The 25,976-nt window shown below is 45.5% G+C and overlaps 1 protein-coding gene across 4 annotated transcripts in view; it reads right to left on the bottom strand.

The window, feature by feature from the left end:
• MTUS2 (microtubule associated scaffold protein 2) overlaps positions 1 to 25,976 on the bottom strand; it is a 570,271-nt gene that overhangs the window by 363,482 nt on the left and 180,813 nt on the right. For all 4 annotated transcript variants that reach the window (XM_030308514.1, XM_030308551.1, XM_032593161.1 and 1 more), the window contains one exon: positions 7,290 to 9,737. In XM_030308514.1, coding sequence (XP_030164374.1) covers positions 7,290 to 9,494 — 2,205 coding nt within the window. In that variant the 5' untranslated portion in view covers positions 9,495 to 9,737. The remainder of the gene's footprint in view (positions 1 to 7,289; positions 9,738 to 25,976) is intronic.

Here is a 25,976-nt window from a genome sequence, read left to right as displayed (position 1 = left end):
TGAGATCATGACCTGAGCCGAAGTTGGCCTCTCGACCGACTGAGCCACCCGGATGCCCCCTTGCCTAGATTTCATAACATAACAATCCCATTACTTTTCCTATACTTAACAGTTGGGGCTAGAATACAGACTATATAGCTTCTATGTATGCAATTCTGTACTCACAAAGCCTATTCATGTTATTAGTGTTTCTTCATACTAAAAATTAAGAAAATGGGGCACCTGGGTGGCTCAGTTAGCTAAGCGTCTGACTCTGGATTTCAGCTCAGGTCATGATCTCACAGTCTGTGGGATTGAGTCCTGTGTTGGGCTGTCAGCATGGGGCCTGCTTGGGATTCTCTCTCTCTTGCCCTCTCTCTCTGCCCCTCCCTTGTTCTCTCTCAAAATTAAATAAACTTAAAAATATCTATATATTAAAAATGAAAAAAAAATTAAGGCAAATAATCTTATTTCCTTTAAGTTTAAAAAAAAAAAACAGTGCCAGAGGCGATGTGTGAAAAGATACATCTGTTAATTAACTCTGCTTTAAATCACAATATATTTCATGTGTCAAACATTGATCTATTCCTGAATCATAAGTAGTTAACAAAATTCTTTAATAGGGACTTAAAGCTTTGATCCAAGCTGTTGAAGAGAAAAACTTAATGTGATACCCTTTTAATGGTGAAAACATACAAAGTTTTCCTTAAACTGACATTATTGAAACAAAAGATTAGACCTTTAAAGTTTTATCATAATCACACTGTAACATATACTCGATTGCTATAGCAGACAGACTGAATTCAGGCCCCAACAAATTATATTCTTGCAAAAGACATCCTACCTATGTCTTTTATTCTTGCAAAAGACATATATTCTTGCAAAAGACATCCTGCTCTCCAATAACATTTTGACCATTCCCTACTTACCCTCTTACTATCAATCTTTGGCTTTTCTTTTTCTTTCTTTCTTTTTTTTTTTTTTTTTTTTTTTTTTACTGTTTATTTTTAAGACAGACAGAGACAGTGCATGAGTGGGGGTGGGGCAGAGAGAGAAGGAGACACAGAATCTGAAGCAGGCTCCAGACTCCGAGCTGTCAGCATAGAGCCCGACGCGGGGCTCGAACCCACGAACCGTGAGATCATGACCTGAGCCAAAGTCGGCTGCTTACCCGACTGAGCCACCCAGGCGCCCTACGGCTTTTCTATTATACTTACATTTCCTCTATTTTTCATTGTAATTTCTCGAAGTTTGGTGCCACTACTCTTTGCTTCTAGCAGGTGCTCTCACGAAGAAATGATTTCTAACCCACATCTGTCAGGATTGCAATATGCTGATCTCGGTAATTACTCAGTTCTCTGAAACTGGAGAGTTTTCAGGGGTCAAAACCCCTCAAGCTGCCGCTCAAAAACGACCTTATGATTTCAGTAACTTCAATGCCTGCCACTTTGCTGGGTAGTTTGTCTCTGGTAAGATTTAACAAATTTGTTAAGAAGGTGAAAAGTATGCCTACTTTATGCATTTTTGATAAAAACAAAGGGATCTCTAAAAGACTTCCCACTTGTTTCTTTCATCTTTGTTGACAGAACAGAATATGTATCACTGCACAGTCATGAACACATAGAGCCTGGTTTTATTCCTTCTTCTCTAACTGAGTATTTTTTAGAGAAATAATATTGAAGCAAACTAAAAATTCCTTGTGATTTCAAACTCCCCAAATCAATCAAGGTATACAAACAAGTTAAGTTCTTACTAGAAATATGCCCCTTTTCGTATTTTCCCCGTCCTGTTTTCAGCAGGTTGGGCTGGTCTGGGCCGACATAGGGCACATGTGGATGCTTCAAGAAGCCCCTGGGATAGATACAGGGAGACGTGTGATGGCTAACCTTGACAACTTGGCTAGGCCATGGTACCCATATACTTGGTCAAAGATTATTCTACATGTTTCTCCGAAGGTATTTTAAAGGTGAGATCAACATTAAAATCAGTAAACCCTGAATAAAGCAGATTATTCTTCACCATGTGGGTGGGCCTCACCTAATCAGTTGAATGCCTTAATGGACCTCCCTCAAAGGGCAGGGAACTTTACCAGAAGATGGCCTTTGGAATTGCACCGCAGCATCATCTCCTCCCTAGGTGTTGAGCCTGTGGGCCCATGCTGCATACTTTGGACTTCCCAGTCTCCACAGTTGCACAGACAAATCCCTTCAAGTCTGGGTAGATACTTATATGATACATACATACTTATATGATACTTATATGATACATACTTATATATCCATCGACTAATACATACATATGATACTTGTATGATACTTATATGATACATACATACCTGTATAATGGGAGTAGGAAGGGGAACCAGCCCTAATCATATATCTGTATACTGAAAATACACTACCTCGCCCCGTCTTCTCACCGTTGCTCCTTTCTTCCCACCTCCTTACACCAAAAATTAAAAGAGTTCCCCCAAGGCATCAGTAGCAAGAAATTCCCCAGAGTCCTTAGGATAGGTGAAAGCAGAAAACAGTCTATACAAGTATGCATATTTTATCATCCTGTCGTGACCAGATCCAAGATGATCTTCAGAGCTGCTTCTGAAAGCTCTAAAAGTCTGTATTGTTCCAGACAACCAAGAAGAGCTGCCCTCTCTCAGAAGAGCCCTTACTCTTGACTTTTCCATGTCTACTAATGCTGTCTAACCAGGAGGAGTCTGTCAATAATGATGAAAGAGTCTGAAGTCACTGGGGTTTGTACTGTAAACACTTTCTCATTTTATTAAAAAGATACATGATTCTAAAATTTGTATGGCACCAGAAAAGACCTTGAGTAGCCAAAATAACGTTGAAAAAGAAAAGCAAAGTGGGAGGCATCGTAATTCTGGACTTCAAGTCATATTACAAAGCTGCAATCATCAGGACAGTATGGTACTGGCACACACACACACACACACACACACACACACACACAGACACACAGATCAATGGAACATCTTACACCATACACAAAAATAAACTCAAAATGGATGAAAGATCTAAATGTGAGATGGGAAGCCATCAATATCCTAGAGGAGGAAACAGGCAGCAACCTCTTTGACCTTGGCCATAGCAAGTTCTTACCAGACATGTCTCCGGAGGCAAGGGAAGCAAAGGCAGAAATGAACTACTGGAACCTCATCAAGATAAAAAGCTTCTGCATGACAAAAGACGCAACCAACAAAACTAACAGGCAGCCTATGGAATGGGAAAGATAGTTGCAAATGACATATCTGATAAAGGGTTAGTATCCAACATTTATAAAGAACTTCTCAAACTCAACACCCAAAAGGTAAACAATCCCACTAAGAAAGGGCAGACAACATGAACAGACATTTTCCAAAGACGACATACAAATGGCCAACAGATACATGAAAAGATGCTCAACATCATTCATCATCAGGGAAGCACAAATAAACACCACAATGAGATGCCATCTTATACCCGTCAGAATGGCTAAAATTAACAAGTCAGGAAACAACAGATGTTGGCGAGGATGCAGAGAAACGGGAACCCTCTTGCACTGTTGGTGGGAATGCAAACTGGTGCAGCCGCTCTGGAGAATGGTGTGGAGGTTCCTCACAAAATTAAAAACAGAACTACCCTACGACCCAGCAATTGCGCTACTGGGTATTTATTCAAGGATACAAAAATTCTGATTCGAAAGGGCACATGCACCCCAATGTTTATAGCAGTGCTATTGACAATAGCTAGTTATGGAAAGAGCCCAAATGTCCATCGACTGATGAATGGATAAAGAAGATGTGGTGTATATATATAATGGAATATAACTCAGCCACCAAAAAGAATGAAAGTTTGCCATTTGCAACAACGTGCATGGAACTAGAATATATTATGCTAAGCGAAATAAGTCAGAGACAGATACCATATGATTTCACTCATATGTGGAATTTAAGACACAAAGCAGATGAACGTATGGGAAGGGAAGGAAAAATAAGACAAAGGCAGAGAGGGAGGCAAACCATAAGAGACTCTTACATACAGAGAACAAACAGGGTGCTGGAGGGGTGTTGGGTGCGGGGATGCGCTAAATGGGTAACGGCACTAAGGAGGGCACCTGTTGTGATGAGCACTGGGTATTGTATGTAAGTGATGAATCACTGAATTCTACTCTTGAAATCAATAGTACACTATATGTTAACTAACTTAAATGTAAATAAAATCTTGAGGGGGGAAAAAGATATATGGCTTCTACAACTGAAAAATTGTTCCATTGCAATTGGTCAGAAATGTGTCCTTTCCCTGGAGACTGGCTGAGGCCATCCTGTGGCAAGGTGGGACACAGGGCCGGGGAGGTGGCTTGGGGGCCTCCCTGCACCAAGCCTGGACACAGGAGGGGGGCCTGCTGGGTTGCACCCACTGGTGACACTGACATCAGGTCCCAGCTCTAGGAGCAAAGGCCAAGGGCCAGCCTATTGATGCAAAGAAGATTACGGCAGAAATTAGCCCAGTGCAGCACCCGAGGCTCCTCTGCTCTGTCTTACAGCCTGAAGAAAGGGCCTAAGACACTCTGATTATAGCAGGAGACAGTCCCCAGACAGAGTGGCTGGTGGTGCACGGGGGCATTGCTGTCCCCCTACCAGTGAGGTCTCTCCAAACCCCTCAAATTACTAACACCACACAAACACCCGTACTATCCCATTTCCTTGAGACTCAGGGTGGCTTCTAGAGGATTAAGAATAGAAAAAATATTTGGGGGAAAAACATGCATGTGACTTAGAAATTATTTATATTTTATGGAAGTAGCAGAAGCGATACAGAAAAGAAATACACGAAACCAAAATTAACAAGGCTCACGGAGAAAGAACTGCAGACAGTAACAGGATGTTTGCCTACGTCTACAAATAAAGTTTCTCTCATGAACATGTTTTTCAGAGAAAAATCCAGGGGATCTTTTTTTTTTTGGAGCTCCCCCCTCCAAAAAATTTACTTAATTGAAGAAATGGTTCAAATGAAGAACTTAAGTGGATGGGTTGATACAACTTATAGAAAAGGTAAAGGTGACCCCAACATGCTGGCTGACCAGGGAAGTCAGCCCAGGGGCCACAGAGAAGCCACCTAAGGGTTAGCGCTCTCTCATCACAGTCTCCTAGGGTGCGCTTGTCAAACAGCTACTCTGCCATGCCAGCTTTAAGGGCGCCATCTTGCACAGGCTGGTTACTTCTGCAGTGATTCGATGAGAAGAAGGGTCTTTGGTTATTCAGCTTTGGTGCCCACAGCCCCCAGGGAGGGTCAGAGGGCTGCCTTTCAAGGTCCTCACGAGGAGCATCCACGTGTCCGCAAAGAGCCCAAGGTCAGAGCCTCGTCCTGAGCCTGGGAGGCCCAGGTAGATAAGATTTCAGAACTTTGAGCAAGACTCATTAACCAGCCCAGAGACTGATGTAGGAGACCGAAGCGGCAACCTGTTAACTGGTACTGAAATGCCACCGCCCAGGGCCAGGCTCTTAGCGTCCTCTGGCCAGAATGTTCTCTCCCTGCAGGCCTCCATTTGAGAGGCCCACTTAAAACAGGACAGCATGAAGCCCTGCACAGTGAAATGAGCCCCTACCAAAAAGAATGGACCCCTGACCTCTCAGGTCAGTATTCTCTCTGCAGAGAAGGGAATTGGGAAGCCACTCTGGCGGGCCCAGAGTTAGAGACAGTGAGCAAGCTGTGTGATGTGAAGCAAACAGCCTGCCCCAGGGGCAGGACAAATGGTCGGCTTTCTGGGGCACCTGGTCAGGGCTAACCTTGGTCAAGCCTTGCTGCTTAGAATCGATTCACCCGCTTTGCTGTGCCAGAGCTGACAACGTCTGCTGTGATCAGTACATCCTGGAAATACGTCAAAATGTTCCATCAACCTAAGGTCCAAGCCTGGACTTCGCCTTTCTGTCTCTAAGAAGCTTTGGTTGACTTTTGTCTGGATCCAATACGTAGGAGTTCATAATCCAGCTATCATTCAGCGTTTTCTGATCAAATATCTATGTCAGCACTGTTGCAAACTCTGGGAACCCAGTAGGGAACAAAAATAGAAAAAGTCCCTGCTCTTGTGGATTTTACATTCTAGTTGGTGAGGCAAAAACAAAAGAGTATGTATACCAAATGGAGATAAGCACTAAGAAAAAATAAATCAGAGAAAGCGGTCTCAGGGAAAGCGAGGCATCTCTCCAACGAAATGACATTTGGACGGAGACGGAAAGTAAAGGAGAGAGCCATTCAGATATCGGGGAGAAGAACACGCCAAGAAGAGAGAGGTGCAAAGGCCCTGAGACAGCAGAGGGAGAGGGGGTGAGCAGAGGAGGGAGAGGAGATCGGGTAGGTTATGGATCCAGACTGAGTACTTCCTAAAAGCTGAGCCATCCTACACACACTATCCTGTGTTCTGAGTGGACCGGGAAGACTTGAAGGGCGTCAGGGAGAGGAGTGATCTCCTTTTAACTGATCACTCTGGCCTGAAATTACTTCGGGAGACAAATCCACTTTCTGAGCTCTGGGAGGACAACTCACCATAGCACCCAGAAGTGAAAACGGCAGCACAGTGAAGAACCCGGGAGGGTGTAGGCGAGCATCTTAGCACTGTCCTTGTTCTGTGCCTTGAACTGAGTTATTCAAACCCCTCCGGATCTGTTTCTTCATCTACACAGTGATAAAAACTGTAATCCCAACCTTCAGAAAATCACTATAAGGATCCGTGAAGATTGGTAAAGATGAAATATTGTGTTGTGTGGGCTTAAGACATAGTAGGTGCTCAACTAAACGTTAGTTGTAATTGTTATCTTACTTCAAAATAAAGAGCCCATGCCTAATGCGTTCTTTGCTAGTCGCTGTGTTTTTCATATGCGTGAACATGAGATTCTCTCATAAGGAAAATATCCCTCCTGAGAGGATGAAGCCAGGCCAGTGTGAACGATATATTTATTTTGGATTTTTGCCCCATTGATCTGGCTTATAAAACACTCATGCTCACTTATTTAAACAGGGAAGCCAATTTAAATGCATACTTACCTAACCTCACATATATTATGCAGAGTGGGAATTTAAATAAGCCTCCTCAGATTAGCTACATCTCATCATATCATCAAATTCTTCCAGTTAAAAATGCCCATTTGTCTACACGCTCCTCTAGATAAAGACCTCCATTTCTGTACAAATACATCCATCGAAATCTGCCATTTGCTAAGAGAGGATATTCTATTCTTACAATTCACACTGGAAATCCATAACAAACTTTGTGATGTTCAACTTACAGATCGGGTCGCGGTGACAGTCTCTTACCTCCTGCAGAAACTTCTCACTCATCTGACTGAAATGGTGTCCTGGGGGCTTGATCCCAGACACCATCAACCCGGAACTGAAGACCCGTGGCTTCTGCAAGTCTGGCTTGAATTTCTCGTACAAGTCACCACCTGCTGCCTTCTCTTTGGGAAGAGGCATGGGACACGTGGGCGGGGCGTAGGGAAGCCCCACTGGCACCAGCGAAGTGTCCACCTGGCCGAGGGCCTGAGGACTCCTCCTGATGTAGGTGATGATCTTGGGCCTCACGTGCTTGGGCTTGGGCAGAACGATGGGCTCGGGTTCTGTCCTTTCTTCCGCCTTTTCAACCTGGTGGTTCTCCATGCCATCCTGTGAGGGAGGGGTGTCTTCAGAAGGTGGGAGGACAGGCTCGGGGACCCCGCTGGGGCAGGTGCTCTTGTCAGGCACTTTTGGGGGGGGGTTCGACAACCGTGCGCCATCGGCGGGGGGGACGGCGGCCGAGGGGGGCCTCGCACCCGCACCCGACGCGCCCAAGTCCTGAAAGCTGCTGCTACTAGCTGGTGTGGGCTGGTGGGTCACATTCGCGGTCGTCTCTGGACGGAGGGGTGCCGGGGCGCCGCGAAGGGCGCCCGCTCCCCCGGGGGCGCTTTCAGTCTCAGCTGTACTTTCCAGAAGGTTCCTATTTCCTGCAACAGCTGCCGTGACCTCTTTGCTGGCCCCTCCTTCGGAGCCGTTGCCTTGAGGGTCAAGGGGCTCGGGGACCCCGGCGTTGCTCTCTCCAACAGAAGGATCCGAAAGACGAGCCGCAGCACCGTCCGCGTGCCCGCCGCCCGGCGCTCTCGCCTCACTGACCTCTGAGGGCCTCCTGTCAGGTGGATCGTAAAGGATAAGAGGTACCTGGCCGTCTCCCGACGAAACGGCACCGGATGCCATTTCGCCGGGCTTCCTGGCTGCACCTGCTGAAACTTGGCCTGCGGGCTGCTCATCAGCGGCTGCCGAGGAAGCAAGGCCCCGGGCGAGCGGGGGCTGAAGACCACCGTCCTCAGGTAGGCCGCCCGCTCTCGTGTCCTGCTCGCTCCTGCCTCTTCCCGCCCCGGCGGGCTGGGGCCCGTTAGGCGACGGGCTAGGTGCGCCACCGGGGGCAGTTTCCTGCTGTGCTTTCCCACCAGGCCCCTTCCGTTCCAGGGACCACACAGCCCCGTCCTTCGAGCGCCCCACACGCTCCGCCGGGGTCGACTTCAATTCCTGCACGGCCTTGGGGTGGACGACCTTCGGCTCCGGCTGGGGCTCTCCCTTTCCCTGACCCAACTGTGCTTCTGGCTTCCTCGGGATTCCCTTCGGGGCTGAAGCCGAATGGGGACCGGGCTCTGCGGGGGCAGAACGTGATGTGCTCTCGTCGCTAACTCTCGGTGCACGCCCCATCTGGGTCTCCGAGGGGGTGGTCCCCTTGGCTGCTGAGGTAGATGGTTTAGGATGACGCACACTCTTTCCCTCTGAGGTACAGTCAGCCGGAAGACAGGCCGCCGCTAGAGAGGGGGCCGTGGACATCGTCTGCGGCCCGTCCCCACCACTGGGCTCAGGCCGCGGGGCCTCGGGGGAGTCCAGCGGTGTGGGCTGCGGACTCTGCCCGCTGAGGCTCCCACCGTGCTCCCTCGGGGGCACATCCACGACAACAGCAGCGCTTCCAGCCCTTTCCAGAGAATGCCTTCTCAATTCCTCGTTGTCAAGGGTCTTTGCCAACTTCTCCTTAGGAGCCTGCCGGGGCGGGTCAGCGTCCCTTTTAGCCGAAACCTCTGGACCGGCCTCAGCCAGGACATGCCTCCAACTTGACAGACTTGCTCCCTGAATACTCCAAGGGGTCTGGAGGGTATCTGTGCCTCTCTCCGTCGTGTGCTCTTCGTCCGGTCCTCCGTGAACGGTGGAAGAAAATTTAAAATCTTTCAGGCCGGTGGGGCCAGCCTGCAGTCCCTGCCCAAAGCCCTGAAGTTGGTGGAATTCCTTACTGAAGCGGGTGCTGTTCTCTGGCTCCCTTGAATTCGCGTTTCTAATTTCATCTGTCGGGTCACCTGTCCCAGACCCATCATGAGAGGAACGGACCTCCAACATGATCTGATTGGCATTTGTATCTCCCAGACTTAGGATACTCTCGTTATTATTTTTCACTCCATTTCTGTTGTCCCGCAACGGAGCGTAACACGATTTCTTCGGAGCCACCGGGACACTCATTTTCAGCCCTTCAGTGGGGGCGGCTGGCCATGCAGTCCTACTTAATGGAAAGGTGCTTCCTCCGAGCTGCTATTTGTTTCGTGGGGAATTCTCAAGCTGCTTGCTGCCTCCCGACAATGTCACGTTGCAATACTACCTGAACCATTTTCAGAGCGGTTTTAAAACCAAGCATCGTCTTGACATACAGCAGGATGACTTATCTGTTAGGTTCCTGCTGAATGAGGGCCAATTAGTCCGTGAGACCTAGAGAGAAGTAAAAATAAAACCATGTTATTGGCATCGACAAACAGAGAGTCTCGGGAGAAAAAGGCATGGAAAATACAGCTTTATTCATCACGTTCATATTATTAATTCATTCACTCACTCAGCCCATAAATTTCTCAAAAGCCTTTCTGATAGGTGCCTGCTGGCCAAATCGGGGGAAAGTAAAACATAAAAATGATTAATGTTAGACAGGGATTATGAAATACGTTAAATCTTAAATTCAAATTTTAAAAATCCACAGGTTCATACGGATGACGATTTAAAGGCTGGAAGAGAAGGGAAAGCTTGTCTTCACGGAGTAATACCCAGACATATAAGAAAAATCATACAGTTAGAAAAATCGCCGTTTTGGAATTATAATTCATTATCTTGGGTGTGGGACCCCCAACGGTTGCCAACAATATCAGGTGAAAGATTATTGGGGACCAGGATATTCATTCACAGAATCTAAAGGTACCAGTCTCCAGATTACTCTATTTCTTACAAAAGGAAATCTTTATCTTTACAATGGAGATATCTGGTGGACACCACCTTAACCAAGTGACCACGTTTAACACCAATAATGGAAACTCATACCACGTGTTCCTGGTGTTAGGCAGTTCTCAGTGCCTTGTCACTTAGATCGTATTCTCGCTATAAATATTCAACCTGAAGTTAACCACGAGGAAATAATCAGGCACGTTTAAATTGGCGGACAGTTGACAAAGTAACTGGCCTAAACCTGCCCCCCAAATGCCAACGGATATCTACATACAACGCATGAACCTTGGCCAGATCTCGGATTCTAAAAAAATAGTGAGTGAGTGACGTTATTTGGGCAATTAGACATTTAAAATGGGTTGTATATCGGGTCAAGGTATTTTGTCAATGTTAACTTTCCTAGGTGTATAACAGTATGGTGAGTATATCTGAGACAGTCTTTTTTCTTGGAAGATCCAAGCTTTTAAACATGATATGCTTTTTGACATGACACGTGGTAACTTACTCTCCAATGGTTCAGCAAAGTGTGTGTGTGTGTGTGTGTGTGTGTGTGTGTGTGAGAGAGAGAGAGAGAGAGAGAGAGAGACTGAAAAAGAGAGAGAAAACAGAACTGTGCCAAATGATAATAATTTGAAAATCTAGGTGATCCACTCTACAACACCCGTAACTGTTCTATAGGTTTGAAAATTTCCAAAATAAGAAGTTGGAGGAAATTCTACCCCAGCCTTCAGGGCCTGCGTGATCCAGTCCCTACGCACCTTTCCAGCCTCACCCCCACCACTCATCCTCTTACTCTCCAGGCTGCAGGCACACTGTCCTCATCCTCCACATTACCGTGCACCTCCTTCCCTGCTTCGGGGCCTTGGCACAAAGCCTACCATCTACACAGAACATGGGTTCTTCTCCCAGCATTACCCAACTCCTTTGTCATCTTCAGTTTGCAGCATAAATACCTCTTCCCCCGGGAAGCCTTCCTCACCCACTAAAACAGATTAGGTCCTTCTATGATGACCTTTCACAACATCCTGTACTTTTACTTAAAAAAAAACAAAACTCTTCAAATGTGCCAGACACTGAAGAAAATATTGTTCAATACCTAGCATATGCATTAGGCACTTAACATGTATTTGTAACATGAATGAATAAATGAATGAATGATGAAGATCTTCTCTGTGATGCTATTTCTGCCCTCAAAGAGCTTAAAGTCTAATACAGTGTTTCAATTTCTATTAGGGAGATTCACAGATCATCAGTAAACCACTCATTTCAACGTTAACATTGGTTTATCCACTGCTGGGAGTGCATTTTATTAGGCATGGGGGGCAGGGGGTGGCAGCGTTTCAAAGGAACAAGGTTCTGCTCCATCCCCAATCCCCCGTGGGGATTCAAAGTTAACAGCCTTCTACACCTTCCTCCTCATCCATACAAGTACACATGTACACATTTTCCTGGGAAGCCGTTGTTACGTTTCTGCTGAAGTAGGTTACAAGGCAACCCCCCGTCTCCCTTCGTTACTCTTTACTCTGTAATCTCATCTGTTCAAAAGATTATGTGCACATGCATACGTACAGATATATTCGTGTGTATATACACACATACATACATTCGGATGGATGCTACACAGCACGATGACAGGATGAACACCTGAGAACCATCACCAGTAACACACGGCTACTTCCACGTTCCTCTCCAGCCCAGCCCCCTCCCCTCCGAACTTTAAAACAAAATTTTTTTAATTATTTATTTTTTGAGAGAGAGAGAGAGAGGATGAGCAGGGGAGGGGCAGAGAGAGAGGGAGGCACAGAATCGGAAGCAGGCTCCCAGGCTCCGAGCTGTCAGCACAGAGCCCGATGCGGGGCTTGAACTCACGAGCCATGAGATCATGACCTGAACTGAAGTTGGCCGCTTAACCGACTGAGTCACCCAGGTGCCCCATCCCCTCCTAACTTTTCACTTGGCTACCTGCCACTGGCATCCCGAAAACCTCAGGTGATAAAACTCTCTTTGGTTTCTTTCGCATCTATTACAGTCGCACGTATTTTTTACATAAATGAGATCATTTCCTGGAAGCTGGGGGTTTTGTGTGTTTTATTTGTCCCTTCTCCCTCACCCCAAGACACATTAACACCCTGGTCTAGGTCTTGCCATTCCTTCCAACTAATCCTGCCCAAATACACACACCCGTACGTGTGTGGGCACTCTCGTTCCCTGGCATCTGCCCTTCTGTTCTTCCCATTGGTGCTCACGGCCTTCCTCTCCCCACCCCACCCTCCCCTGCCTCCGTCCCTATCTCCCACGTTCCTCTTCTCCCTCTTTGCCTCCTTCCAGGCCTGTCTTCAGTAAGCCACTGGTGCCCCGGGTCCAGCTTCACCCCAAGAGAGCCCTCAGGCCTCACCAAGATGCTCACACTCTGATCCCTGACACCGAGGGGATTCTCAGTGAATTCATCTTTATTTCTTTATGCGAGTTAAAACACGTTTTCCTTGAAGACACACATATCCTCTGGGCACAGATACAAAAAGCATGTAGACAAATCAGTAAGACAGCAGTTTAAAAGAACACTGTGCTCTCTGGGTCAGAAAGCAGGCGTCCCAGAAAGCCAAGGAGAGCAAGAAATCCCACAAATATGGGCCATCCACAGAAAGTGAGTGCCTCTAATTCTCTGTGGACAGAATTATGAGCATGAAGCCAAGAGCCCTCTGGTTTGAACTGTCGAGGCCGGGAGAAAGAAAGAAACGAATTATTCTCACCAATGACGCACAAATCCAGAGGGTCATACACAGCAATCCACACGTGATCGTTAGAGAGTGACAAACAGGTAGGTGTCAAATCAGTGTCTTGCTAGAAAAAAGCTGTATTTTAATTTTTAAAGAATTACATAATACATATCTTTTTCTTTCTCAGTAAGCAATAAAGGTCACTCACTGGTAAGGGAATGGAAAGCTAGGACTTTCTACGGGCCAAGTATTATTCTTAGCACAAATTCATAGTCATAAAATTTAACTTAACTTTTAAATTATAACTCATTTTGTTTAATCTTTAGCTTTAATTCAAGTTAAGCTATTTAATACTTGTGATGGCCTCCGGAGACAGATCTTAACATCCCCTTGCTTTCTCTCTGCTCTCCGAGGAAGGCGATGAAAGCACAGAGAGGGCAACATTCCCAAGGTCACACAGCCAAGAACTGGCAGAGAAGAAACAGAGACAGGAAGTAAAATCTGTGCAGAAAGTGGAAGCTTCACAAGGAAAAGCTGCCTTTCGGTGAAGTGGTATAGATCCCAAAGAAAGAATAAAAGGAAACGATACTATCATAAGACCAAGAATAGAGAAGCAAAACCAGAAACCAAAAAAAGGAGAGAAGGCTCACATAACAAGAGGAAAGCATTTAAGAACCTTCTTCAGGGGCGCCTGGGTGGCTCAGTCGGTTAGGCGTTTGCCTCTTGATTTGGGCTCAGGTCATGATGTCATGGTTCTTGAGATGGAGCCAGCCTGGGATTTTCTCTCTCTCCCTCTCTCTCTCTGCCCCTTCCTCGTGCTCCCTCCCTCTCAAAACAAACAAACAAACAAACAAACAAACAAACATTTCAAAAGAAGAAGAAAAAAGCCCCTTCAGTTCTAGAAGGCAAAATGTCGTACAGGAGGTAATGTTTCCTCTTTCTCTTCTTGCCAAGGCTCTACATCTCCCCCCTAGAGCTGCATCACATGGCCACAAGTCAATCACAGGGTCAACATGAGCAAAAGTTTTTGTTTTTGTCTTTTTCTGGATCTGGACTTCAATCCAAGGCATCCAACTAAGATAAACGTGTTTTCCCCAATATGAAACATGATCATACAAATTCAGACTCCTAATACAGGATTGTACGATTAAACAAGAAACAAAAATATGTCGACCAACCGTGCTAACCGCCCCCACGTGAGGTCCATTTTCCCAGAGTGAGGCATGCAATTTTCATGTACTTCACATGTTACTATAGAAAGTTATGAATGATGACCTGAGAGGTCAATGAGATTTTATCTGGGGAAAAAAATCCATTAATTAACTCCTGGGTCCAAAAGGAATTTAATGATTTTATAGGTTCCTAGTCTCTCTGATGCGTAATAGTCTTCCAAGGGATCACCCCTGGTGCTAAGGTGAAAACGCCCGTGTCAGGAGATCCACCAGCTTTCTTGGCAGCCTACCAGCCCTCCAGGCAAGGCCACTGTCAAACTGGCCCGGAGTGGAGATCTGCCTCTTTAGAGCAATACAAGGCAATCCTTCTTCCACCGGGAACAACACTTCAGGTCTCTCCGAAGAGCTATTATGCCCCCTTTCTCATCCAAACCTATTCTCTTTGTGAAAGAACTCAGATTCTCCCAATTGTTGGCGCAGGTTTAAGAAACTCCCACCATCTAAGCCCATACCCCAGGCAGCCTATAGTCCCTCCTGAACAGCAAACAACTGCACAAAATACTCTAGCTCTGGGTGCATCATTCGGGGTCCTGTGAAAGCAAGACTTGCATTCACTTGGTTACACCTCTAACCACACGATCTAAAAGAGTGGCCTCTCCATGGATACATGAATAACCCTGTTGATTCCACATCATCAAATAAAATGCCAAAGTCCTATACGAGTCACTCCTAAACGACAGGGACTCAATCCTAGAAATCTGTAACTGGCTTGTAGCATCCATGGGTAGGACCATAAAAATGCACCTGTGGAGCTTCATCTTGTTGGTCCACTGTTGTCCATTGCTCAGCTGTCCATTGTCCATTGAAGTCCGTTGTTCTATGCTGTTTAAAACTTTTTGGGCCCATCCTTAATTTTTCATCCAAAATATTTGCAATCCATTCTGTTTCCGTACCATCTTTGCAGAGGTAAGTGTGCCTTCCTTATTATCATTTCGCTGTTTTGTCAGCGAAACAGGGTAGGAGGCAAAGCAGCAGGTTCTCATCTGCTGATCAACACTCCATGGGCACATTCACGTAGGCACCCCTCCACCCTCTGGGCCCTGCAGCTACTGCACGTGTCCCCACGTGGTCCATGAGAACATTGTAAGAGGAGAAACTTCTGTTGGATGTGTTGCTGAGATAATTATAATACTGCCTCTCTTCCAACAGAGGATGAGAGAAAATCAAAGTAAAGAAAGAAAATGAAACTGTCTCCCTTGGTCTGGTCTACACACTACCCAAAATTCTCCCAAGGACCACTGTTCATTTTTCTCAGTATTCATAATTTATCCATCACCAACGCTTTTTAAAATTCAACATGGGCTCAGCATCGGGTTCACTAGCATGTAGTTTGAGGACCACATCATCTCCTTGCCAACAGACAAAATGTTTTTGCCCGTCTTTACCAATGAGGCACCGCTTCAGCTCTCCCCAACTCACCGTCTCTGATGATGGGACCTTCTCATGTAGAACTCCTTCAGTTGAACGCATACACATTTCTGAGTCATTAAGTGGACTGATAACATCTACATGCTCGAATACAATCTCTTCATTCATCTTGCACATCAATTTCTCAGTACCATGTTTGTTCTGTCCAGTACGGCATGAAAGGCATTCTCAGATAAAGAGAAGCCCCCAGTCGACCGACCATGTCTGTGCCACCCACTACTATGACAATCGTGAACTAACCTGGCTGAATGACAGGGGAAAGCCAAACGTCTCAGCCTGACATTCACGGTCTGATGAATGCTGAGCCTGCATGTGCTTCCAGACTTCTCAATCCCCCTCACTCTTCTGTTTAAAATTGCCCCTGCTACCCAACAGCTTCACCTTCTGAACTCAAAGGCCACCTCCTCCGTGAAGACTTTGCTAAATTTTCTCCCCTCTTCCCTCCCGAAAAGGTGGAGAAGGGGCTAGATATTGTCTCTCTATGCCTTGAATCCCCAGATGTTTCCTTTTAGCACTATTAAACCATGGCTTTTGTTTTTTTATTTTTTAAGTTTATTTATTTATTTTGAGAGAGAGGGAGTGAGCATTAGCAGGTGAGGGGCAGAGAGAGACAGGGAGAGAGAGAACCCAAGCAGGCCCTGCACTGTCAGAGTAGAGCCCGACATGGGGCTCGATCTCACGAACCACGAGATCATGACCTGAGCTGAAATCAAGAGTCAGACACTTAACCAACTGAGCCACCCAGGAGCCCTATGCTTTTTAAATTATAGTTATGTATATCCTACTTTATTATAGCTAAGTGTACCTTTTGATTACGGTCATCTATGTCTTATTTTTATTATACTGGCATGTGTGTCTTCTTTCTTTTTTTTCTGGCTATACTGACTTATTTATTTAATTTTTTTAAGTTACATCCAAATTGGTTAGCATACAGTGCAACAATGATTTCAGGAGTAGACTCTTTTAATGCCCCCTACCCATTTAGCCCATCCCCGCTCCCACAACTCCTCTTTATTAAACTATAAGCTCACTAGGTTGGAGTCTAACAGCTCAGACACTTCTGTTTCTCATGCAGGGTCTGAGACAGGACTTTACATGCAGTAGGCACTTGTGATGAAGCAATCTCCTTTCAACTTGAGCTCAAAATGGCCAATGTTTACATCACTTTCAGTACAGCACAGGCTCTATTTTTTTCTTTTTAGTCTTTTAACATGGACATTCTAAAGCCACCCTTCCCAGCTGATTAGGCAGCCTCACTCCAGGAGGGTTGTACCAGAATATTCAACAGAGATGATGTAAGAAAAAAAAAAAAGTACATTCTGATCGTCATGATTTGATTTATACTTGCTATAATATTTAATTCAAAAATAAATGAAGTTTGGGGGGATTTTTATGTTATTAAAAAGAGCACTGGGTTTTAAAAGATTGAAAAACAATATTCCACAGCCTTCCTTAGCTGCCAGGTCTGCTGTGGAATGCTTTGCCAGTATGTGAATTTTCATATAAATGCTCAAGCACCGTGCCTTTGAATATAAATGCAATTCCATCCAACTTAATAAAATGTATCTGCCGAAGAAGTTCCAGCTGCAACTCCTACCATGCGATAAATTATCCTTTGCAACTTTAGCATACAGACAAGTGTGTAAGATACGAGCCCAAAATATAATCTATAATAATGTTGCAAATACTGTAAATATAAGAGTGATGCAAAAAAGTCAACATCCCAAATTTCACATTTTAGTTGACATTTTTACGGACCATATATTTGGGGTCTATCATGTTCCACCACATTTAAGAAGATAATTTTATATGAAGTTACTTGCAAATATTTACGTAAAAGTCGCTGTATCCATCTGCTTTAGGAAGTTCCATGGTAATCATTCCTCCGTATTTTCTGCAACAGAATAGCCACGTTCTTGGTCCTCTTTTCTAACGCTATGTTTATTTGCAACAGGTACAAGCACAGGTATCCTAACACTTGAGGCACTGCAGACCCAATGAATGTTTCAAGTCGTTTCACTACAGTATGGTTACGAGTGGTATTGCTGGGTGAGGAACGGTAAATATTGGGGATGCTGTAGCTATCTGTGGTGCTGAACTCTGTGAAAGCTGCAAAATCGTGTAGAAATATAACAGCTCTCTGGAGCCCGCTTTACTCTCCTTATCGATGTGCCTGACATGAGTTGTACATCACATTTTATTCCAATATAGAAACAGGACAGTGCTCAGAAGGAATATACACATATATATGTTTTAGGTAGCAGAAGCTATTTTAGCTTTATTTTACTCTGGTAAAAAGAATGACGAACAATATATATACATAAATGGAATGCTGCCATGTGCCCCTTCACAGAGCCAAGAAAAGAGGCAAGTTGACTTTTCACAGGTTACACCTATGAAAAACATTAGGTTGATGTCTAAAGTGTCTCCAGTAAAAATGCTGCATGTTTGTCTGCAATGAGCTTCACTTACATCTCCCAACAAAAAAGCACTTCCCTTTAAAAAATGCATCCCTCCCTTCCAGGGCAGAATTTCACCCAGAAAATATAGGGTGTTCATTTCATGCATATTATGCTAAATAGTTACTTTTTTAATGTTTATTTACTTTTGAAAGAGAGAGAGAAAGACAGAGCACGAGCAGGGGAAGGGCAAAGAGAGAGAAGGAGACATAGAATCCGAAGCAGGCTCCAGGCTCTGAGCTGTCAGCACAGAGCCTGGCGTGGTGCTCGAACTCAGAAACTGTGAGATCATGACCTGAGCCAAAGTCGGACATTTAACCGACTGAGCCACCCAGGCACCCCACTTTCTTTTGTTTTTGTCTTGAATGATTTTTTTTTCCAAAATGGAAATACTGACATAGCCAATCATTTAAAAAATGGATCTTGAATATAAAAAAAAGGTAAATATACCAAAGTCCCTTACTCTCCCCCCAAGAACAGAGTTGAGTATCCCAGATTTTTTTTTTTTTTACACTTAGAGAATGAGTTCCATAACTCCAATTTTTCACTTTGCATGTCATGGGCGCCTCCTCACATAAATACATGTAATAAATAGCCTATCATTTTTTTAAATGGTCATTTTTTACCATAATTTACCCATCTATTCTCCTACTGTTTAGATTTTAAGTTGTTCTGATTTTGCCTTTTCAAATAATTTTTCACAGAAAACTGCTGAATGCTTATCTTTACTGGACCTCTTATTTCCTTAGTATCTATTCCTAAAGGCAGAACCACTGTGTAAACAGGTGGACGTGTTTGCACGTTCATACGCAACTCTGGGCTCTGTGGGAGGTTTGGTTTTGTTTACAGGTGCACGTCCTGTGCTTAGACTATATGCCGGGGCCTGGCACATAAAGGATGCCCGTTCGTTACACGAATACGTATTGCTCTCAAGAAAAAAGTCTCCGGCTTCATTCTATCTCCCTATTTCTTGCGCGGTCTCCTCTCTCTTGAAACTTTGTAACTAGAACGACCGGATCATTTACCATTCAAATAGGGACACTTTTAAGTTTCTGCTAAGTTTCTCAGGATCCACAGATGAGTGCAAACATAGGGTATCTGTCTTTCTCTGCCTGACTTACTTCATTCAGCATAATACTTAACAGAAGACCATGGGGGAGGGGAAGGGGGGGAAAAAGTTACAGAGAGGGAGGGGGGCAAACCGTAAGAGACTCTTGAGTACTGAAAACAAACTGAGGGTTGACGGGGGGTGGGGAGAGGGGAAAGTGGGTGATGGGCATGGAGGAGGGCACCTGTTGGGATGAGCACTGGGTGTTGTATGGAAACCAGCTGGACAATAAATTATATTTAATCAGAAAAAACCAAATAGGGACATTTTTTTCTTGCTTAGGAATTTTTTCCAATTTTTTAAATCAGAGTCTAAGTATGCAGCAAAATTCACTCTTTTCTCTGTGCAGTTCTGCAAATTTGGCAAACGTATGCTGTCCTATGACCACCACCAGCACAGTCAAACAAAACGAACACTTCCATGAACTCCAAAAACTGCCCCAAGCCGTTTTGTAAATCAACCATTCCCTGATCCCTAGTCCCTGCCAACCAATAATCCGGTCTCTGTTCCTAGGTTTTGCCTTTTCCAGAATGTCAATTAAATGTAACTACACGGTGTGAAGCCTTTGTATCCAGCTTCTTTCGGCACCGTGCATCCGAGATTCATCACGGTGTTGGGTCTATCCGTAGTTGTTCCCTTTTATGGCTAAATAAGGCTCTGTGCTACGAACCACAGTTTATGTAGCTGTCTTCCAGTTGAGGGACACTGAGGTATTTCCAGGTTTGGGCAACTATAAAGAAAGATACCAGAACATTCACGTACCCGTGTTTGCATGAAACTGGGCCACTCTGGGGAGTTCCAAAACGCTAAACCAGACAGAATGCCATGACACCAAGCATGAACTGTACATATGGTCACTCTGCTTAGAACACACTTCTCACCACCCAAGGTTATCTGATCCTTGTACCCATTTATTACCTGCCTTTCCGCATCCCATATAAGTTCTGGGAGGGCAGGCACCTCCTCCTCTGTTCGCCACTCTATTCTAGAGCCTAGAACAGTAGCTGGCCTGTGGTAGGAACTCAAAAGCATTTTTTAACTGAATACAGTTCGCTCAACCCTAGGAATTTATTTTCAATGCCTAAATGACACTTTCTCTTACCAGGTGCTGTTTTCAGTGTTTTGTTGCACTTAATCCATAACAATCCCAGGGCTAGATATTATCGCTGTGTTTTACACAGTGAGGCAGAGAGAAGTGAAATAACTTCTGAGCCTAAGTGCAAAGGGCTGGACTCTGAACCCCCAGGCGGGCTCTTAAGCCACCATGCCAAGCTTCAGTGGAATCGTCAGCTTTTAAACTTGATAGGGTGTAAAAAGCCTTATTATTTTGTTACTTTACCTCTAGTCAAGTTACATTTCATACGCTGTTTGGCCATCTGCATTTCTTCTCTCACACTGTGTGTCTCTGAGGCGAAAATATTTTTAACGGTAGACATGGGAGACAAGCTATTTCCAGAATGCAGGTGATATCGAGAGAGAATGAGATAATTGTGTTTAAGGACCTGTTCCAGAGAACGAGGGCCAGACAGGAGACCTCTTGGCCACGGCCCGCCTCGCAACACCCATCCCAGCTCTCCCAAGGCTCCCCTTTTTGGATTATTGGTTCTGTCATCTACCTCACCACCAAAGCTGAAACTAAGAGCTTCCTTGGCCCTTTTAACTCACACCCCACCCACCGGGGAGGGCTATCGGATGGGCTTCCCAAGGGCATCACCAGCCCGCCCGCTTTCATATCATCTCCCACGTAAGCCACTTATAAGTCTCCTCCCAGATCTCCTGGCTTCCAATCTTGCTTCTCTAATGAGCCATTTCCCCTTCACAAGGCATCTAGAGTGGCATCATGGCATGTTAACGGTCACTTCATGGCCACAAACCCTCCCATGGCCTCCTTGCTGGGACCCGTGTGGCCCTGTGAAATCTCCCCTCACCCCCTCCTCCCCTAGCAGCCTGCCCACTGACTCCGCATTGTCCTTCACTGCTTGCACACTCCATGCCTGGCTCTTCACACGGATGGACCCATCCTACATATCAGGGGTCATCTTGAACATGCCCTCCCCAGACAGACTTTCCTTGAGGTGCATCGTCTTTCCCCGGCCACAGTCTGTGCTTCTCCCCCAGCCTTCTTTCATTATTCTCCCTGTTTATTTGTTCATTGTCTTCCTCTTCCAAAAGGACACGAGCTCCGTGAGGATAAGCAAGGGTCGCATCCGCCCTGCTCACCATCGATCCCCAGTGAGCGGAACGGTGTCCAACAACTTCAGGCACTCACTAAATATTGTTGAATTAATACAGTAGCACACGGAATCTCTCCTAACTTACTTGGCTCTCTGGGCAATGCCTTGCTGAGCATACATCCGTCACAGAATGTCACTGGGTATTTGAGATGGAAAGGAACAGAGACATGAATTATGTCAAGCCTCTCGTTTTACACGAGGAGGATGAAGCCCAGGGAGACTCGGGCCGAGTCCGCCAGCTGAGACCTGTCACAGCCACATGGGGGCCGGGCGCCCATGCCAAGACTAGCACTTGGCCCCTTCCGCAGACCGTGGACTCCCCCAGACAGCCTCGCATGTTAGGAAGATGAGAGAAAAAAAGGTTACGTGGGGACAGGACTCAAAGGGCTCTGAGACAGACCCAACTGACTGAGCATCAGCTGATATAAAACACAGTACAGGAACAATTAAAAGATGAGTAAAAGAAAAGTCTGGGGGCGCCTGGGTGGCTCAGTCGGTTAAGCATCCGACTTCAGCTCAGGTCATGATCTCACGGTTCACGGGTTCGAGCCCCACGTCGGGCTCTGTGCTGACGGCTCAGAGCCCGGAGCCTGTTTCAGATTCTGTGTCTCCCTCTCTCTCTGACCCTCCCCTGCTCATGCTCTGTCTCTCCCTCTCTCAAAAATAAATAATCATTAAAAAAAATTTTTTTTTAAAGGAAAGTCTTTTTTTTTTAAAAGAAAAATCTTTAGGGAAACCGCGATCTCCTGAGGGGAAGGGGATATAACGTGCAGACATCTAGTAACTGTGGTAACAACAGCAAGGCAGGGTGTGATAGAACATGCAGTTAAGGAGAAATTCTAAGTACCACGTAATGACAAGAAGGAAGCAGAAATTACATCGGAGGGGCTGGGGCAAATTAGATCTTTGCCCCTTCTTGCAACGCATGAATTTGTGCCCCTGCGTTGTGTGTAGGGGTGCATCTGTCTGTGTGTCTGTGTTTGTGGGTAGGGGTGCATCTGTCTGTGTGTCCGTGTTTGTGGGTAGGGGTGCGTCTGTCTGTGTGTCCGTGTGGGTAGATAGTTTTCCAAAGACCACCGCCGTGTACCAGACATACATACACCAGACTTATTGTGGCATTCGAGGCCTGGGTATTGGATCTGTAGGTGAGGCTGGGGTCACACGTCTCCCTTTCTTCCCCCAGTGACCCACTTCCTCGCTGTCTCTTTACCTGTATTTCCCCCAGTGGCGAAGAGGTAAGAAAAAAAGCCTCTGTGAAACTCAAATCTGTCCAACGCTGCTTGCTCCAAAAAAAAGGATTTCGTGATGAAAGGGGACAAAATAATAGCTGAAATGAGGCATGGGTACTATCTATGGATTTCACATCTGCTTACCAGAAAAACTGGGAGTTATCTGATCTGGTGAAGGAAGAAAAAGCCTGGCATTTTCAAAAGGCAGCAAGAACAACTGAATTTGTCAAGAGCTGGTGATAAATTCTCTGCCATTCTTTGAGACCACTGAGAAAGGCTGATACGTTAAAGACTAATATTCCATCTACAAAATACCAGATAAGATCCAAAGTCTTCCAACAACATTTTTCTGTGCTTGTATTTATTAATAAGAGGCTAAAGAGAGAGAGAGACAAGGACTTCAAATCTCGATGAAATCAAATACTTTTCGATCTATGAAAAAGAAAATATATGTAGGCATTTCACGTGGCCTCCCAGGGGCTGAGTCAGACAAGGTTTCTGTTATGGTCTTGTTGGAGGAGAAGGCAGCGGTGTCTTAAAAGTGGAGTTCAAGTGTATGTTTGCAAGGCAGGCACTTTCTCCTTCTCCAGTGGCTATTCGGCCTTTTAACTCACACCTGGTTGCTTCACTCCCTATGCTACCTGCCCGGCACCTAAAGGCAACTGAGGCCCCACTCCCAGAGCACTCTTCTTATCTACCTGCCCAAGTATTGAGATAACACTGATATTCATTAAGTATTTCCTGCTTTGTTTCTAACCACAAATGCCTTATGTGAGTATTCTCCACAAACCCACTCCCTCCTTTCTTTCCTACCACTGGTCTTAGGGCCCAAACCACTTCTATAATGTGGATAATGGGTCAAACAGTTCTAGGGGAATCCTTAAATCTACCCGAGCAGGTGGGCCAGGAGGCCGATTCCTGGGGAGGGTACGGGGGTGACTTCATGGAAGCAGAGAGGACAGTACAGACACGTCCTCAAACTCCTCTGCTAGGTCCCACTCGACCCAGCTTCTCCCAGTGGGTTCATTTCAACGCGGTAGGCACACTTGATCTATACATCCCTGACTCTCTGCTGTGTGTTAGGCCCCGAGAATGGACATCAGCACTCACAACAGGGAGGGCACATGACCTTCATTTATCTGCAGGACTGCAGGCTGTAAACCTCGGGATTCTCTGCTACCTGAAGGGAAGCAGGAACTCTTCGTAACGTCATCAGGGATAAAGCGAGAATCGCCTCCAGCTCACACGCCTGTACCGGGTCACTCAAAATGGGGCTCTTTCAGCTCGTTCTCTTTCGGGAAGGTGCATTTCTTTTTTTCTCTCATCACAAGCAGACAACCTGCCTTCTGTCAAATGAACGAGACAGCTAGCACGATGAAGATGAACATTTAACAGCACGATGCAGCCCAAGCAGAGGAAGTTTGCAAACAACCAGAAAGCAGTAAAATCTACTGCATGGTGACTGCAGAAACCAGCAACTCAACGAAAAGGTACAAAGCTCATGTCCCAGGGCTTCTTGCTGGAAGTCTCTGTATTGTCATTAATTATAGCATGTAATGAACTAGGCATTTTGGAACACCATGCTTGGAATGTCTTTATCTTTAAGGGACAGATAAAGAAATGACGATAAACAGAAAAGGAAAGAACACAGCACTTGGTTTGGAACCAATGTGCCCTAGAAACGTGCAAGAGAAACAGATGATCTATGCCAGGGAGAATGAGTCGTGTTTCTATACAATTGAGATAAAGGAATAATATCGCTTTAGTTAACTTGTAGGAAGCCTCACTCTACCAGAGCTTGAATAGTTAAAAAAAAAATCTTATATTCCCCCCAAAATTCGAGATGGCTTCCTTCAAGAGTAACATGTCGGTATGTATTTGAATAGCGCCCAGCCTATAATCCCAGGGTGGAAAACTGGCTTGCCAGCATTTCCGGGATAGGGCACAGGCTGCGTGCATCTTGCTTATCAAAACAGACACATTTCGTAAGCAACAGAAATCAAACATTCCCAGAAAGCACAGACTTGAGTGAGCAGGGCTTTTAATGGGCATGCTTTAAAGATCTAAAGTCACAGTTTAGAACTTCACTGTTAAATAACACAAGATACCCCCGAATCTATTTTAATCAAAGACTCTGAAAGAAAGGCTGTGAGTCTCATGCTCATTTTTCAAATAAAACTGCCAAGAAGTTGGTTATTGATCCACAATCACATCCTCTCACATGTATGATCTGTGCAGCATGGGGGAAAAAGAAAAAGAGCAATGTGTTAATTTCCCCTCCCTGACGTATGGTCCTGACAATGTGTTAATTTCCCCTCCTTGACAGCTTCCAATAAGGCTCCTGATACCGTATCCCTGGGTACTTCTCCTCTGACCTGGGCAGCTCTCCTGCAGGAGCAAGCCGGACTGCCTTCCATCCAATTTCTGGGACTCGCACATTTACGCATGGACTACCCTCCTCCCCACCAGGGAAATTTGTTCCAGCTTTACTCGTAAGGGCCCTTCCCAATTAAAGTGTGAAGACAGCTCTGGGGGGAGGAGAAAACCAGAAATCTGTTTGACATTGCTCTTCACAGGAGCACTCTCTGACCTCAATAGGAGTCGTGCAGCAGCGAGCAAATCACAAGAAAACCTCTCCCCAGCAGCTTCCCGACCACACAGACAGGCTGGGCACAGGACTCATGAGAGCGTGCCCAACCCCAAGGAAAGGAAGTTAGAGTAGCATTAGCCCAAGGAGGCCGAGGGCTAGAGCCTGAGAACGTGTCAGGAAGGAGGGAGGGACAGAGGTACCCCCGAACGACAGGTCCTCTGATTAATGAGAAAAGAATAAAGTAATAGTGGAAAATTAATACAAATTCTCTATTTTCTGCTCTCAACACGCCAGCTGCAGCAAAAGGAACACAACACATAACGCATGGCTCCAGATTCCGATCTCATTCCCAAATGTGAATGAGCAGTTAAGAACTACCAAATATATAAGAAAGCTTATGATAAAAAAAGACAAGGCATTAAAAAATGCCGAAAATGGGGCTCCTGGGTGGCTCAGTCGGTTAAGCGTCCGACTTCGGCTCAGGTCATGATCTCAGGTCCGTGAGTTCGAGCCCCACATCGGGCTCTGGGCTGACGGCTCGGAGCCTGGAGCCCGCTTCAGATTCTGTGTCTCCCTCTCTCTCTGCCCCTCCCCTGTTCATGCTCTGTCTCTCTGTGCCTCAAATATAAATAAACATTAAAAAAAATTTTAATAAAAAAATGCCGAAAATGGAAGAACACCTTTTAGAAATTTGTTTTGATTTACATAAATAAAATACACTTGTTGGCACGCACTTATGAG

Source organism: Lynx canadensis, chromosome A1, assembly GCF_007474595.2.
Source record: "Lynx canadensis isolate LIC74 chromosome A1, mLynCan4.pri.v2, whole genome shotgun sequence".
Classification (NCBI taxonomy): domain Eukaryota; kingdom Metazoa; phylum Chordata; class Mammalia; order Carnivora; family Felidae; genus Lynx; species Lynx canadensis.
Note: the sequence above shows the minus strand (reverse complement) of the source record. Positions and strands in the feature narration are given on the sequence as shown.